The sequence below is a fragment of the Medicago truncatula genome, chromosome 4, assembly GCF_003473485.1.
Source record: "Medicago truncatula cultivar Jemalong A17 chromosome 4, MtrunA17r5.0-ANR, whole genome shotgun sequence".
In the NCBI taxonomy this organism is placed as follows: domain Eukaryota; kingdom Viridiplantae; phylum Streptophyta; class Magnoliopsida; order Fabales; family Fabaceae; genus Medicago; species Medicago truncatula.
This window is the reverse complement of record NC_053045.1, coordinates 56,528,622-56,543,563: the sequence shown is the minus strand read 5'-3', so window position 1 is coordinate 56,543,563 and position 14,942 is coordinate 56,528,622. Positions and strand designations below refer to the sequence as shown.

The 14,942-nt window shown below is 32.0% G+C and overlaps 1 protein-coding gene across 1 annotated transcript; it reads right to left on the bottom strand.

Moving 5' to 3' along the window:
- Positions 1-7,750: 7,750 nt before the first annotated feature.
- On the bottom strand, positions 7,751-13,795 carry LOC25493974 (DNA replication licensing factor MCM5). The gene is made up of 18 exons (XM_013602682.3): positions 13,436-13,795; positions 13,198-13,341; positions 12,696-12,875; positions 12,487-12,585; positions 12,266-12,402; positions 12,045-12,150; positions 11,579-11,713; positions 11,405-11,482; positions 10,970-11,074; positions 10,739-10,830; positions 10,523-10,655; positions 10,332-10,427; positions 9,980-10,077; positions 9,805-9,895; positions 9,485-9,594; positions 8,636-8,765; positions 8,454-8,555; positions 7,751-8,066 (listed from the first exon to the last, which is right to left on the bottom strand). The coding sequence occupies exons 1-18, from the start codon at positions 13,715-13,717 to the stop codon at positions 7,983-7,985; spliced, it is 2,202 nt and encodes a 733-aa protein (XP_013458136.1). The 5' UTR covers positions 13,718-13,795; the 3' UTR covers positions 7,751-7,982.
- Positions 13,796-14,942: the final 1,147 nt, after the last annotated feature.

Below are 14,942 nucleotides of genomic sequence, written 5' to 3'. Positions count from 1 at the left end.
ACCAACAATAGAATTTAGTGCTGAAAATCTGAAAAATACCATTTTTTTATTTTTTAAAAAATGGAATTACACACGTGGCACACATTAATTGATAAAAAAACAGACACATCATCACTAAATGTCATGGGGACCATAAAGTCAGAAAGGGGGAAAATTATAGGGGGCAAAATCGCTCGTTTAAAACTATGGGGTGCAAAATTGCATAATTGGCAAACTATAGGGGGAAAAGTGCAATTAAGCCTTAATTGTTTTACTCCATAAAGAATTGTTCAAAAAAGTAACATACAATTTTCAAAAATATTTTAATTGATTTATTTCAATTGTATTATCTAATTAATAGTATGTGCACCACTTTCAATTTATTATTTTATACTACTTTGCTTGAAAATACACCAACAATTAATAAAAATAATTTAGTAATATATATATATATATATATGGTTAAATAGAACAGTTCTTCAGTGATGGGGAGAGTAACAAAATTAGGTCATGTTACCTAGTGAGAGAGGGAGAGAGGGATGGTTATGTTTTAGCTTAACAAGATTGATGGTGTGGAATTCATGGGTTTCAATTCAATCCGTAACATAAATAGCATAAAGAGTCCCACATCGGGGAGATTGACCAAAACAGTGATGGAGATGGTTATAAATTCAAAGTATACAAACCCTGTGTTGTAAACACATTAGAACTTAAGTATTGCAATGAAGTTTGGTTCTTTGTTTTGTTTTAGCTTGCTTGGAACAACGAGCTTCAAATATAAAACCACACTTCTATGTGATGTTAAAGCCTAATTTGAAAAGTTAACCAATTTTTTTACTAAAACCCTATATGAGCTAAGAGATGATATAAAAAAGTATGTAATGGATTCTACCATTAAGTGGGTTTCATCATTGTTAATTACTTTTAAACTTCTTTGTATCTTTATTTCTTCAAATGAGAGAAATGAAGAAACTAATAAATAGAGAGGACCTCAACGTTTTCACTAAACAATACTAGTTAACTTTAATTTCGAACATATATATTCGAAATAATCCCAACAAAATCTATTATCTATTATTGATAGAGAACATGGTCAAGGAAACTAACAATAAGACAACCACTGGTGGGGGGTCATTTGCTTCCCCTTGCCCACCCAAGAAAATCCTTAAACAAAAAAAAAAAAACAAGATTAGAAAGAAAAAAAAAAAAAAAAAACTATTTTTAGTTGTATCAAATGTCCCTACATCTAATTTTCACCAATGTGTTTCTACTATATATATGTCCTTATCTTGGGAAGTTATATATCATTATTTTTTTTGCTTCTTTTTGTAATCTTTATCTCTATGTTACTTCTCTTCTTAGCTTATACTATATTAAGGAGAAAATAATGCATCAATTCATGGAAAATTATCCACGGTAAATATTGGAAGACATTTTTCACATATAAAGAAGAAGCTAGTACCAGTATTGATCTTGCAAGATATCTAGTCATGATCAATATAAGATGTATGAGTCATGATACCCAAGTTGACTCAGCCATTTCAATAATAGGATGATCGATGAGAGTTGTGTGGTTAAAATCATAGCATAAAAGTTGAATTGTGCTCATCTTCAAAGTCTCATATTCGATTCTCTATAACCTCAATTTGAGAGGATTAGTTTAACTTCTTCAAACAAATCATAGCATAAAAGTTCTCATATATTTAAGCTAGTATAGAGAGACGGGATGAGTTCCTCTAGGGGCACTCAAGCATGATATTGAATGACAAGGTACCACCACTATTCCCATGGGGTTTATGCGACAAAGTGGATAGGTGTCGGTTACCTAAGTGGATGAAATGTGTGTTTTTAGAGGTGTCACCTAAGAATATAATTGACATGGCGAAAATTATATTACATAACATATAATCGATTGAGTGTTAGCAAAATAGTTTGAGAGTCTAACTTAATAAAATATAATAGTAGTTTTAAAAAATGAAAATAGAGTCCATGAGCTTAGCTCATTTGATAAGAGATAATGTATAATATGTGTAGGTGTCGGGGTTCGAACCCCGGACACCTCACTTATTCATCTTTAAGGTGAATTTCTTTAGCCACTAGGCTACTTGACAAAAAAAAAAAAAAAATAGAAAATATTTTCATAAATAAACTTTGTTATTCTAAAAGTATGGAAATAATAATCTTCCTCCTTTGACAAAGTAAACGTTGGTAAGACCATGTGCAATGGTTACAAATTTTCAATACCCTTCAACATTCACTTTTTCAATTTCCAACACTCCACATCATTTTCTCTCTCATAATTCAACACTCATTCAATTTTTACCTCTCCAATGATTTTTTCCATTCAACACCCTACCCCGCCACCTTTTATTTCTTATTCTTATTTAATTTTATATTTTTGTTTTTATAATTACATAAAATTATCGATTATAATTAAATTAAAATAATACAATTGACTATTTATTTTTTATTATTTTTGGAAAAACAAAATTTTTGGATAAATGGGTAATCAGAAGAATTTTGGATGTTGAATTGATTATTATTGGGATCCATTTTACTAAACAGAGACTAAAACTTCAAAAGAAATACTAATAATAAAATTAAGAGAGTGTAAAATTTGTTTTTTTTTGTGTCCAAATCAAATGATTCAAGTCTCTATTTATAAAGAGAAAAAAAATCACGAATTTTGGTAAAAAAATAAAAAATTATTTGCTATGAAATAATTGAGTCCAAATTATTAAGAAGATAAAAATCCAAGCAGCCAATCGTAACAAGCCACGTGTCACAACTTTATCCACAATTTTTTCTCTCTCCGCATCCCCCTGCCAGCGACGCGCCTTGTCGGCGCGTGTCCCACACGCGCCCAGCTTGGCGAACGGCGTCGCGCCACGTGTCCCCTGCGTCAGACTTTCAACATACTTAATCCTTTCATCACCTCTCTTCTCTTCCCTCATTTTCAATACCCTTCTCCAATCATTTCAACATATTGAAAATTGCTTTCAACAAGCCATTAGAGATGGTCTAACACGTTTATTAGAAAGAATGGCACTTCAATTTTATCTCAAAGTGTAAACTTCAGATCTCATGCTGGTGTATGTTGTGTAAAAATTTGAATGGCTTGTTTTTTGTAAATTACAATGCTGCATGAAGGTGTGGGAATTGGAAAATGGTGTTTGTTGCACGTGACTTGTTTTCCTCCCATGCATGTGTGGAATAGTGTTGTGGTCGAGCTATTATATAAGGAGGAAGGGTGAGATTATTGATATAGGGACTCAATTGTGATGAAGTGTTCTTACAACGTGCTCATCGAATTGTTGTTGAAGATTAACAAGATTGATGGTGTGCTGGTTATGGGATTCATGGATTTAAATTCAATACGTAACATATAGCAATAGCATATATACTACATAGCATAAAGAGTCCTACATTGGGGAGATTGACAGAAACAGAGGAGGAGATGGTTATAAATTGAAAGTAGACATACCTTTTGATTTTAAGGCTTGAAATGAAGGCGGCGTTTACGGTAGGAGAGGGCAATAGGTTCCCTATCGTAGGAGATCATATAAAAGGATTTTTTTTTTTTTTTACAATTAAATTGACATGTGTTTGTTGGTGGTTGGCACAATAGATACTGGTGTTGCATTTTTTATTTTTTTTAGAAATGATGCATCCTCCGGCCACTATTATAAGCAAAAATCTATATTTTAGATTCATTCATTAAATGATGTATGCGGTTTATAATACAGACTACATACATCATTTAATGAATGTATCTAAAACGTTGATTTTTGCTTATAATAGTGACCAGATGGTGTATTTGTACAACCACTTTATGATAACTTTTTGACAACCTTCTCTCTCATACTCACGTTATACTCTTATTCTCACTCTTTCTTTTTCTCTCTCCATTATTTTTACTAATGAAAAGAGAGAGAAAAGAAGTTGTTTGTCTCAAATGGATGTTCAAATATCACTATTTTTTTTTAGGGAGTTACCTGCATGTTAGTTGTATTTAAGTAATGAGAAATAATATTTAAACAATTATTTTTTGATAATTATTGTGACAATTTTCTCTCTCATGTTTACATTAATTTTTTATTTTCTCTCTCTATTGTTTTTGTGTTAATATCTCATTTTCTTTATAAAATTTTGGTTGTCTCAAAAGTTGTCATATAAATGGATGTTCAAATAACACAACTCTTAAATAATTCTAGAGTCAATTTTGTGATTTCCTTCTTAAATAAAATAATATTTTTCCACCTAGAGTATATAGACAATATTTTCCAACTCGTTAAACAATAAGACATTAATATAATGACTTTATATAATGAGTGGTAGTTGAAAATATATTAACGTTTTTACTGTAGATTGAATGTGGGTTTTTTTTTTAAATGATTGAATATTATTAGGTTTTTTAACAATAAATTATATTAGCAATGACAGGGTAATCTCCTTAGCACAAAGTGTATAAAGGAAACCACATATAATTACAAGCTGTCAATCCAGGAATACACAAAAAGGTTAATCGATATCCAAGCATCTAAACGGGTTCAACCACGAGCCATAAACAAAATTGACCTTATTAACTTTAAGCCACAATAACAATAAATACTTTACTTTTTCTAATAACTGTGGAATGATATTTTCTAAATTTGTAAACAATATTTTTTTTCTAATAACAATAAGTATACCATTGTGTTCGTTCCACACAATCCAAATATTATTAGTTGAATGATCAATAGAGAGGAAGGTTGAATAAGTTTTTAGTCCCAATAAATATACCGAATATTGTTTTTGGTTCTTAGAAGAAGAAAAAAAATTGACATGTTGGGTCATATAATTTTTCCAACAATGTCAAAAACACCCTTTATTAAATGTGATTCCAAAATCAATTGAATTTTTTAAATCATTCTATATGTTTAAAAAATAGAATTCTAGTGAATCACATTACCTGAAATCTCAGCCATTCAAAAACTTCATCCTATATTCAATGATTGATATCTATTTAAAAAAATAAAAAAAAAACAAGTCTCCTACGGTAGGAGACCTAAGGAGGTCACCTACCGTAGCCTTGGCCTGAAATGAATTGGTTTCCAAGTTATGTTGAGATGCAGCTTGTTTTTGTGTTGTGATATAGCTTTTCAGATACAAGCTATAAACAAAAAATCACCTGCTTCTTTACAATACTTAAAAGCCTAATGTGGAGGAGATGGTTATAAAAATCAAGGGTTTTGTTAAACCGTATCATCAAAACAATCGTTAAAGAAACTATAAATAAAAAATAAAATAATGATTAAGGAAAACTATAAATAAAAAATTTGTTTTGAAAATATAAATTTTAACATTTAATTAAGTAATAACTACAGCCTGATTCAAAAAAAAATCAATTAATAGCTATAAATAGTAGTATAATATAGAAAATAGCAAAAAGTAATCATTATGCATAATACAAATTTTTGAAGGAAAAACTTGCACTCCAAAAAAAAATGTTCAAAAATAATTGAGTCATTTCACTTTTCAATACAATATTAATTACTTTTTCCTTTTACGACTCTAATTAATATCACTTTCACAACTCTCAATTCAATATATTCTACTTTACATTTATGATAAAGAAGAATACATCAATACTTGATAAAAGCATTAAAAATCATTTTTCTCTCTCTTTCATTTATACATTTTTCTTAATCTGTGTGAAATGAGAAAATGACTCAATTAAACTAGGACGGAGGGAGTATTATGCATAATGATTACTTTTTATTAAATATGCAAGGTTCATTGCTGTAAAAGACGGATTAAAATACTTTGATCAAGCTTGACCAAAAAAAAAAATAATACGTTGATCAAATTCTAGACAAGTGACCTCTCTTATTACACTTAGAAGTGGTGTTTTGATAAAAGTCTACAAAAAATGCATTGATTAATTTCTTGATAAGTGACCTCTTAGGAGGTATGGTACCTAGAAACTCACATCATAATAATTGATTTGATTAAAATAGATGAAACAATATTGTCTTATATTTTACACAGCTTATTTTCTTAATAAAGTGTCATTTAGTCAAACAAACTCTAAAAAAACCAACATATATAAATCACCACTTCGCTTCTAAAACCTCATTTAGTTAACATTAATATACTTTTTTTAGTAAAAGAATACATTAATATACTTTTTTTTTTATGGAATGGTCTATTTATTTCGCTAATATTGACCTATGCTGACCATATTTTACTTTTAACAGGTAGGTCATGTTAGATTCAATGTGATGAGGTTAAAAAGTAAGTTAACTTTTATTTCAAGACTCAACTCATAAATTCGATTGAATTAAGTAAAATCATCATTGTTATTTTTTTTTTATATGTTAAATGGTCAAATAGAACGGTTTATTTTGGGATGGAGAGTTTAAAATATGTGTTCATTTTGATTTGTTGGTAAGGTATAAAACTTTTGAAACGAAACATTGTGATAAAGAAAAGATGAATTTTTTAGGGTTAAAATATGTTTTAATCTTTTTAAATATATTGACTTTCAGTTTTAGCCTCTTTAAAAAGTTTTTCGATATTTGGTCCTATAAATTTTCTGATTTCAATTTTGGTCTCTTCTTTTCTTTTCCTTTTATATAAAAGTTCATGTTTCGTGTTTGAAACGACTTTTTTTATGACATAACATATAAGACTTTAAAATATCATTAGTTAAATAATTTAACCATAATTTCAAATAAAAGATCAAAATGGTAAAACTTGAGGTTACAAGTCGATTCCATCTAGGCAAAATAAGTTGAGGTAAAAACTCAAATTTGATTGCTTGGAGGTAGTCTCCAAGTGTAGCTTGTGTTAGGCAACTTCACAATAAAAGTCAACACATATTTTGCGATTGTTCTTTTGCTCAATTGTAGTAGTCTTGATTAACTTCAAGTCCAAGTATTCATCCTCGTTTAGCCCAATTTTGCCATTTGTGACATGAAATGGTCCTCTCCGGTTAAGGATGTGCTATCTTGTTGATCCTGAGATTGTAAGTGGCATGTAAAGGGATTGGTGATTGGCGTTCCGGTGGCTTTTTACTGTTTGTCACCATATCATGTCTTCGTGTTGCATATATATAGAGATTAAAGGGAATGTTAAGAGCAAAGACAGGCTGATAGTGTTATTTGTTCTTTTTGACTAGGTAATGATATTAGCTGAAGATGAGCCTGGTTCTTCTTTTCCACCTGCTCATAAACGGTCAATTCATGGGTTAGATGCTCCTTCACGTGTGCCAGCCTCACAAGTAGGAAGTTTAATCTGGAAACAAGGAGGAACCATAAAATCTATCCAAGCATCAAATTTGTTGAGTTCTTGCAGCAGGTCCTACTAACCATGTAGTGCATCAGAAGTTATCGTCCAAGAATATCGAGAGCATCTAAACACAACTTCAGATAAATATGTACAAGGGCATTTGTAAAATTTTGGAGAGCTTGTGAGCATTTTCTAACAAAGTTATGTTTAACTTGTGTAATTCAATCTATGTATGCGAGTATTTTTTTTTTTTTTTTGGAATATCTTCAAGTGGTGATTTGATTGAAACATATCTAAATTAAAAACTAACTTAATTTTGTAAATTCTCGCTTAGAGAATTAATGAGAAACGTTAAAATTTATTGAAAAACAATCAGAAAATCAATAGGAATGTAAAATAAAAGATGAAAAACAATGTCCTAAAAAATAAGAATGCTAAAGTTGGTGTAGTTTAAAATAAAATTGTTCTGTAAAAAGAAAATAAAAATTTGAAGCTGATATAACATCAGATTTTACCCCACAATAAGATTGACATTAGATTTTTTTCCATGGTTTTGGAGTACATGGTTGATATACACAGTTCTTGCATATTATAAAAGCAAAAAGCTAACATCGAACCCTACAAAGGAAAAAAACTAAACCTTAAAATAACTCGAAGAACCCAATCGACTGCCCTTAAATGAAACTCAGCATTCTTCTACATGATACCTAATGGGTGGGAAAACAGACAAGTTAGGCTTTCCGAAATACAACACGCCTTTCTCGCTTGTACTCTACTTCGTCTCTCTGGTGCATGATTAGAAGGGCTCTTCTTACCTGAAATGATATTATATATGAATGAATATGACAATAAAAATATATACATGTAAGCTTTTGGTGAGAAGATTGATAACATGCTTGAGTATAATTCAAGAGAAGAAAAAAAGGAACACACAATGGCTTTAAGTTGCAACAGTTATGAACAGTGTTATGGTTCATTCAATCCCCTTTGCAGCTGCAACAATGTGATTTATTGTTCGGTAGTCTAAATATTTTTGGTGTTTGTGTGCTTATGATGGGCAAAACACCAGCTAATTTCTGAATGTCCCAACATAACCCCGTTTAAAATGTGTATCTTTTAAAAGTTTGAACCAAATGGCATCATCAAACTCTGGTTTATAAGCTATGACTTTCTTCTCAGCTAAGTGGCTAAGCAGTACTTACAATAGATTCATTCATCCCCATTCTGCCGAGATCATCAATCAGTCTTCTTTCTGATATGTGGTTCCCAATCCCGATTCTTCTCTTTATCTGAACTTCTGCTTGCTGCTCAGAGCAAACAAACAACTAATCAGCATATGAAACCTATATGGAAAAAAGAGAAATGAACGCATCACACGACAAACCTGTATCTCACGGGCCATTTCAGGTGAGAGATTTATCTGTTGGTTTATTCCCGACTTAGCTGCATCCATTGTAGACACGGTGAAAAGCCTTATGGCTTCTTGCACATTGTCCTCCGTAGCATGATTAGATCTGGTAAGAGTTAATTAACGAGGTGCATTATATCAGAAAAAATTATATGGACCAACAAAAGAACGGAAAAAGGCACTCCAAAAAAGAAAATCAAAACGATGATTAATGTAATAGAATTTAGTGATTTTCGTTAAGCAATGCATATTAAGGATTTTACATGCAATGGTAGAATTATGTAACCCAAAAACATAAGCTTGTAAGGCTTATTTATGTCCACAACTATTGAATTATTGAACCAATTGATATAGATATACAAAAAGACATTTTTTTCGATTGTCTGTTGAACCATGAATATAAGACATTTTTTCAGATTTGTTTGTCCCTTTTTACACGTCATTTTTTAAATTGTCTATTACATTAATATTTTTCTTTACAAAAATATCTTCACACATGAAAAAGATAAAACTTCTTTTCTCTTGTGAAGATTGGTTGACTGAGTACAAAAAGTAAGACATTGAAATTAGGATGACAATAATTACGAGGGCAATCTTGGAAACTAATACAAATTGTTGACAAACAAATTAACCACCTTTGCGGACAAATTTGGATGACCCAATACATTATGAGCCTTATCATATAATGAAACTATTTAACACCATATTAATCAGACTATGTGACATCCTATAATCTATATCAGTACTGTGTTTTGAAATTTTAATGAAAATGCACCAGGAGGTATGGACAAAAGGTACCCAGAAAAGAATAACAGCGATACTTACAGTTTCATCTTTGCAAGTGACTCACTCAACCTAACAATAGCTTCCAGCTGTCTTACAGTAATTGGTATTGCAGCCGCTTCTCCAGTTTCATTTGCTTGCCGCCTCATATCCTACATTTTTTTCATAATAAGAGAAAGTGAATTCTATTTTTAGAAGCATGTTCATGTTATTAGATCAGTATTTAGAGGAGACATATAGTTATAAATGAAATCCAACGGAAAAAAAAGGCTCCGACATCATCATCAACTACTAAAAACCATATTGAGACTACAGGCTAACATTGCATTTCTACATTAATTTGATAGCATATTGATGAATACCTGTCTGATATTCACATAATTATTTTGCAGCCTTGTTGCTGCAGCTTCCGATAGACGAGGGTGGCATTCAGTTCGACAATATTGCAAGTACCTATTTACATAACAGCTCAAAGCTCATTCTCTCAAATAAATGAAATTAATGAAAAGTTTGATCAAGTTGTTAGATATGGCATACCTCTTCAGCCAATTTTCTTCCTTGGAAACGGGAGTCCTATTCTCACCCCTCGTTGCACTAGCTGATGAATGAACCTTTATGATATGACTAGCTATTATCTGTAAACCAAAATAAATCAACCACCGACTTGAGAACTATTGAAAACCATTGAACATGTAAAGTATATTTATGCAAGGTCTGCAAAACTAGTTCTTTAATGCAAGACACACAAATCAAGAGGCAAGCTGCATTTTGCTAAATATTAACCAGATAATTTTTTCAAAAAAGTTACTGCTGCATTCAAAGGAAGCAAAAAAAAAAAAAGAATCACATGCTGAAGGCTGAGAACAGAGTAAAAAACAGTTGAAGTTACCTTATCTTGTTCGTACATTCTGATGTCTTTCACTATGAAGATTAAATCAAACCTAGAAAGAATAGTTGTCTGTAAATCAATATTGTCCTGTGCAGTCTGGAGAAACAATTATGAATCTTGTTAGTCTCTTATAATGATGATATGCTTTTAAAGAAACAAAAAAAGAAGAGGGGGGTTATATAGCAGTTGACCTTAAGGTCATCATAACGCCCAGATGGGGGATTGGCCGCAGCAAGAACAGAAGTCCTTGAATTAAGAACGGTTGTTATTCCTGCTTTGGCTATGGATATAGTTTGCTGTTCCATGGCTTCATGAATGGCAACCCTGCATAACAGATACAGTGAAAAAGTTCAACAAAAACCAACAATGATAAATTACCAAAGAGTAACAACAAATGGTTTACACACCTATCTTCTGGTCTCATCTTATCAAACTCATCAATGCAGACAACACCTCCATCTGCCAAGACCATGGCTCCACCTTCAAGATAAAACTCGCGCTGAAAATGCAAAGAATAACAATCAGAGATTCTCAATCAAGATACGCGAAGGACTAGTGTATGATCATTTCTCAACATTAAGTAGTGATGACAGACATTTAGTATCCAATGCAAACAATGCATTAAGTAAAGGACTTACAGTGCTGCTATCTTGGATTACGGAAGCTGTGAGGCCAGCAGCTGATGATCCTTTTCCAGAAGTATAAACAGCAATAGGAGCAGTCTTTTCAACAAACTTGAGAAACTGTAAAATGTAACTGTCACGTAATGTATGGAAATGCAAACTACGATGCAAATCAAATAATAGTTAAATTATTAAAAACCGCTAAGCTAAATTGTAGAAATAGAAGAAAAAAATGATAGAGCATTTCATGTTAAAATCTTAACATTATTATATATGGTGAAAAAACAATTACATTTTTGGATACCACAAGTGTCACTTGTTTAACTCAACTGTCACACAGTAACTAAAGAACCGTTCTGAAGGAAAAATGCAACAAAAACAAAAAAAAAATCTGCGACTTTGCAGTAGTAACTAAAGAACCAGTCTAAAGGAAAAATGCAAACAAATAACCTGTGACTTTGCTGTAGAAGGATCCCCGAGAAGTAACACATTGATATCACCTCTTAATCTCACCCCATCTGGCAAATGCTGCTTGCAAGGAAATTGACCATATGATCAGCAGCCATGTATGAAAGTTTGGATATTTCCAACAAAATACATGAATATTCAAAGACATCAGTATACCTTTCTTGACCCTCCAAATAAAAGACAAGCCATAGCCTTTTTGACGTCATCATGCCCAAATATAGACGGAGCAATCTTGGAGCATATATTTTTGTATACATCATGATCAGCTGCAAATTTTTTGAACTCTTCAATCTGTGAAAGATACCATATTAGCACCAGTAACATCTACAGATGAGGAATATAACAGCAGGAATGAAAATTCAGCCTAGGTCTAGATTTTTATAAATATAGAAGTAAGATTGTATACAACTCAAAGAACTGAGAAATCATAGATGGTATCTAGTATTGAAAGGAAATGACAAAATTCTTAAGACACTAACCTAATAAAGTTGGTTTAAAAAACTAGTTTCATGGGATCCAAAAACACTGTTAACATTCATTCAGCTACAACGTGATATTAAAGGAAGCAACCAACAAGGTATAAAGCACAGAAGTAGTCAATTAATAGTTGGTGAACACTAACTTCTTCATTTGTAAACGCAGTGGGACCTCGAGACTTGGCTTCATTTCCATCTTCTATTCCTACAACCCTAATATAAGGCTGTCTAACTGCAACTGCTCCTTTGTTGCTGCATAAAACACAAAATTTGAATATATTGACATCAACTGTAGATTGGTCAAAAAAAACTGTAGATTGGTCAAAGAAGAAATCTAAAGATGCTGAAAAAAGATGATTAATCTCACGATGCAGAAGAGTTGGAGGCCTGAAAAATACTATAGATTCCAACGATTGTTAATCTTGAGCCAGGCACTACAGTTTGAACAAGATGTCGATCAACGGATAGAAGCAAGTTTCTAGGAAGCTCTCCAGTTGGAACATCCTTCAAAAGCCAACATAAAGATGTCATATGATTATAATTCAAATTGTCTTTAAACCTTTTATCATATCAAATGTATATTACTACCTCCGGATTTTCTTGCAACTTCAAGGTTTGTTGATCAACATACTTGCTCTTGTCAGGAACAATAAGCCACGGATCAATTGGACAAGGTTCTTCTCCAGGCTACAAAAAAAAAATCACTTTTATCATGTAAGAGACATCCTCAAAAAATGCAAAATAAAGAACGGTGAAGTTTCCACTGCAAAATAAGCAAAAGACAGTACAAACTAAACCTGAGGAACATGATCACATGAACGTGGAACAACTGCTCCACCAAGTCCTGGCCGACACGGAACTTGCTTCCCCTTCTTACAATTCTTACATATCAAGGTCACATATGTTGCTTTTGCCTTAGTCCTCGACGCAGCAATTGTTATCCCAGCGATTTTAACAAGCTTCGAAATGTACTGAGCCTACGAAAATGATAAAAAAATAATCAACTTGATGTAACCTCAAATATACCAAATGCTCAAAATTAAATAAGAATCAACTTGTTTCAAGACAACAAGCAAATATATCTCAATTGAAACCCTAAGCACTTGAATTTCAATAATTTGTGAAAATGACACAATTGAATTGAATCACATGTGTCAGTGTCACACACCTTCTATTAGAAGTGTTGGTGTTACAAGAGCAAATACCTCAATTGGAACCCTAACTCCCTAACCATCTTCAAAAACACAATTAAAAACCATAATAAACAATTAAACACAAAATTAGTTATAATCAACTCACCCCAAGCGATCTCATGGAAACGGAATCCTCCTTAGAAGTAAGAAGAATCTGAACATCACCAGGAGCAGCATCTTCCATATCACCAGTATCTCCAGCAACCTTCGTCTTCAAACTCACCAAAACCTGCGCCGCCGCAGTTTCAAACTACACAAAAACAAATACAAAAAACAAAATCAGCACAAAAACCAACATCAACAAAGTCATCAACCGACGAAGATCGGAGTTTAGAAGAAATTACCAGAGGAAGAATATCGGCGGGAGCAGATCGGAGTTTAGAGGGAAGATCAGGGTCAAAAGAGTCAAGATCTTCCATATCAACGAGAAGATATTTGGGATTATGGAGGAGACTTTCTCTGTAAGGGAAGACATTGTTACCGGTTTCGAAGTTACGGATGAATTCTTTGAATTTTTGAAGAATGGTGTGGTTGGAGATGGCGGCGTCGGTTTCGCCGCCGCGGCCGTCGTCCCATGAGTGTGCTTGGTCGCTATAGTATACGCCTCCTTCGTCCCAACCTGACATTGTTTAGATCTCTGATTTGGGATTAGGGTTTCGGTGTTTGTTTCTTCGGTGGTTTTGGAGAAGAAATGGGAAGATGAAGAATAAGAGGGAGGGTTTTGGCGGGAATATTGTGGCGGGAAAAGTGTAGCGGGTGCGTGAGAGCGTAGGATATCGTGGCGCGTGAAGTAGGCAGAAAATGAATTTGTATAAATTGAATTGATAAAAATGGGGTCCCGACATAAATAATTACAAAGAAAATAAAATCAAATACTGATATTTTTTTTGAGAGGTCAAAAAAAAAACTAGATGTATTTTAGAACACTGTTAATTTATTGTATATGATATCAATAATTTATTTGTAAATTATTTTACTTTACATTGTAAAATAATTTGTTTACTTTAAAATGAACAAATTTTAATGTTTTAGATTATACTACAACTTTACTTTATTCTTGAGTCACGAGATTAATTGAGGCTTAACCTTACTTTTTAAGAATAAAATTATGGTTGCATGTTTTAATTTGGGATCAATTTTAAAATTCATTTCTGATTAAAAAATTCATCGGTAGTATCTTTGTGTTCATTTTTTTTAACTAAAATATATAATTTCTTTTGAAAAAAAAAGAGGATATTGATTTGTTACGGTTTAATAACCACGATTGATTTGTTAGGTGAAGATATAGCTAATGACACAAACATGCACCATGATCTCACACCCTTTTTTTTTTTTAATGCACTTTCTTATTTTTTTTGTAGATAGACGAGACGACAAAATCATAAACTCACACATACAAAATAGAGGTACTGGGGTTCGAACCCCAGTCATGACGTCCAGCCTAACAATTTTGATATTTTTACCAGTTGAGTTAGGATTTATGGAACACACTTTCTTATCTTATATCCGTCAAAAAGGTTAAACGTAAACATAATACTACTAATGACAGTTATGCTATCTTTTTAGATGAGAGCGGTGGAAGTAGAGTTATAATAATTAAGTTTGATCCTTTTAAAAAATAAAATTGAATACATTTTGAATATTAATCTCCACAGTAAAGTTTGATGTATAAGAAATTAGTTTTTTGAACCATTTTTCTAAGTTTCAGCAATCAAAATTTCAAAATTAGTTCTCTAAATCCACGGCACATTTAACTGAACTCCAAAAATATGTTTTTATAATAGGGAAATAAACTTTTTACATCCACAAAACATTACCCTTAATTTTAGGAAGGATCCTTTGGAAAAAAAA

Coding starts and splice junctions, on each gene's coding strand:
- LOC25493974 (XM_013602682.3), bottom strand. CDS start 13,717: ATGTCAGGTTGGGACGAAGGAGGCGTATACTATAGCGACCAAGCACAC. Junction 9,595..9,804: donor ATTATGTGAATATCAGACAG/GTATTCATCAAT, acceptor AAAAAAATGTAG/GATATGAGGCGGCAAGCAAA. Junction 8,067..8,453: donor TGGGGATGAATGAATCTATT/GTAAGTACTGCT, acceptor ATATCATTTCAG/GTAAGAAGAGCCCTTCTAAT.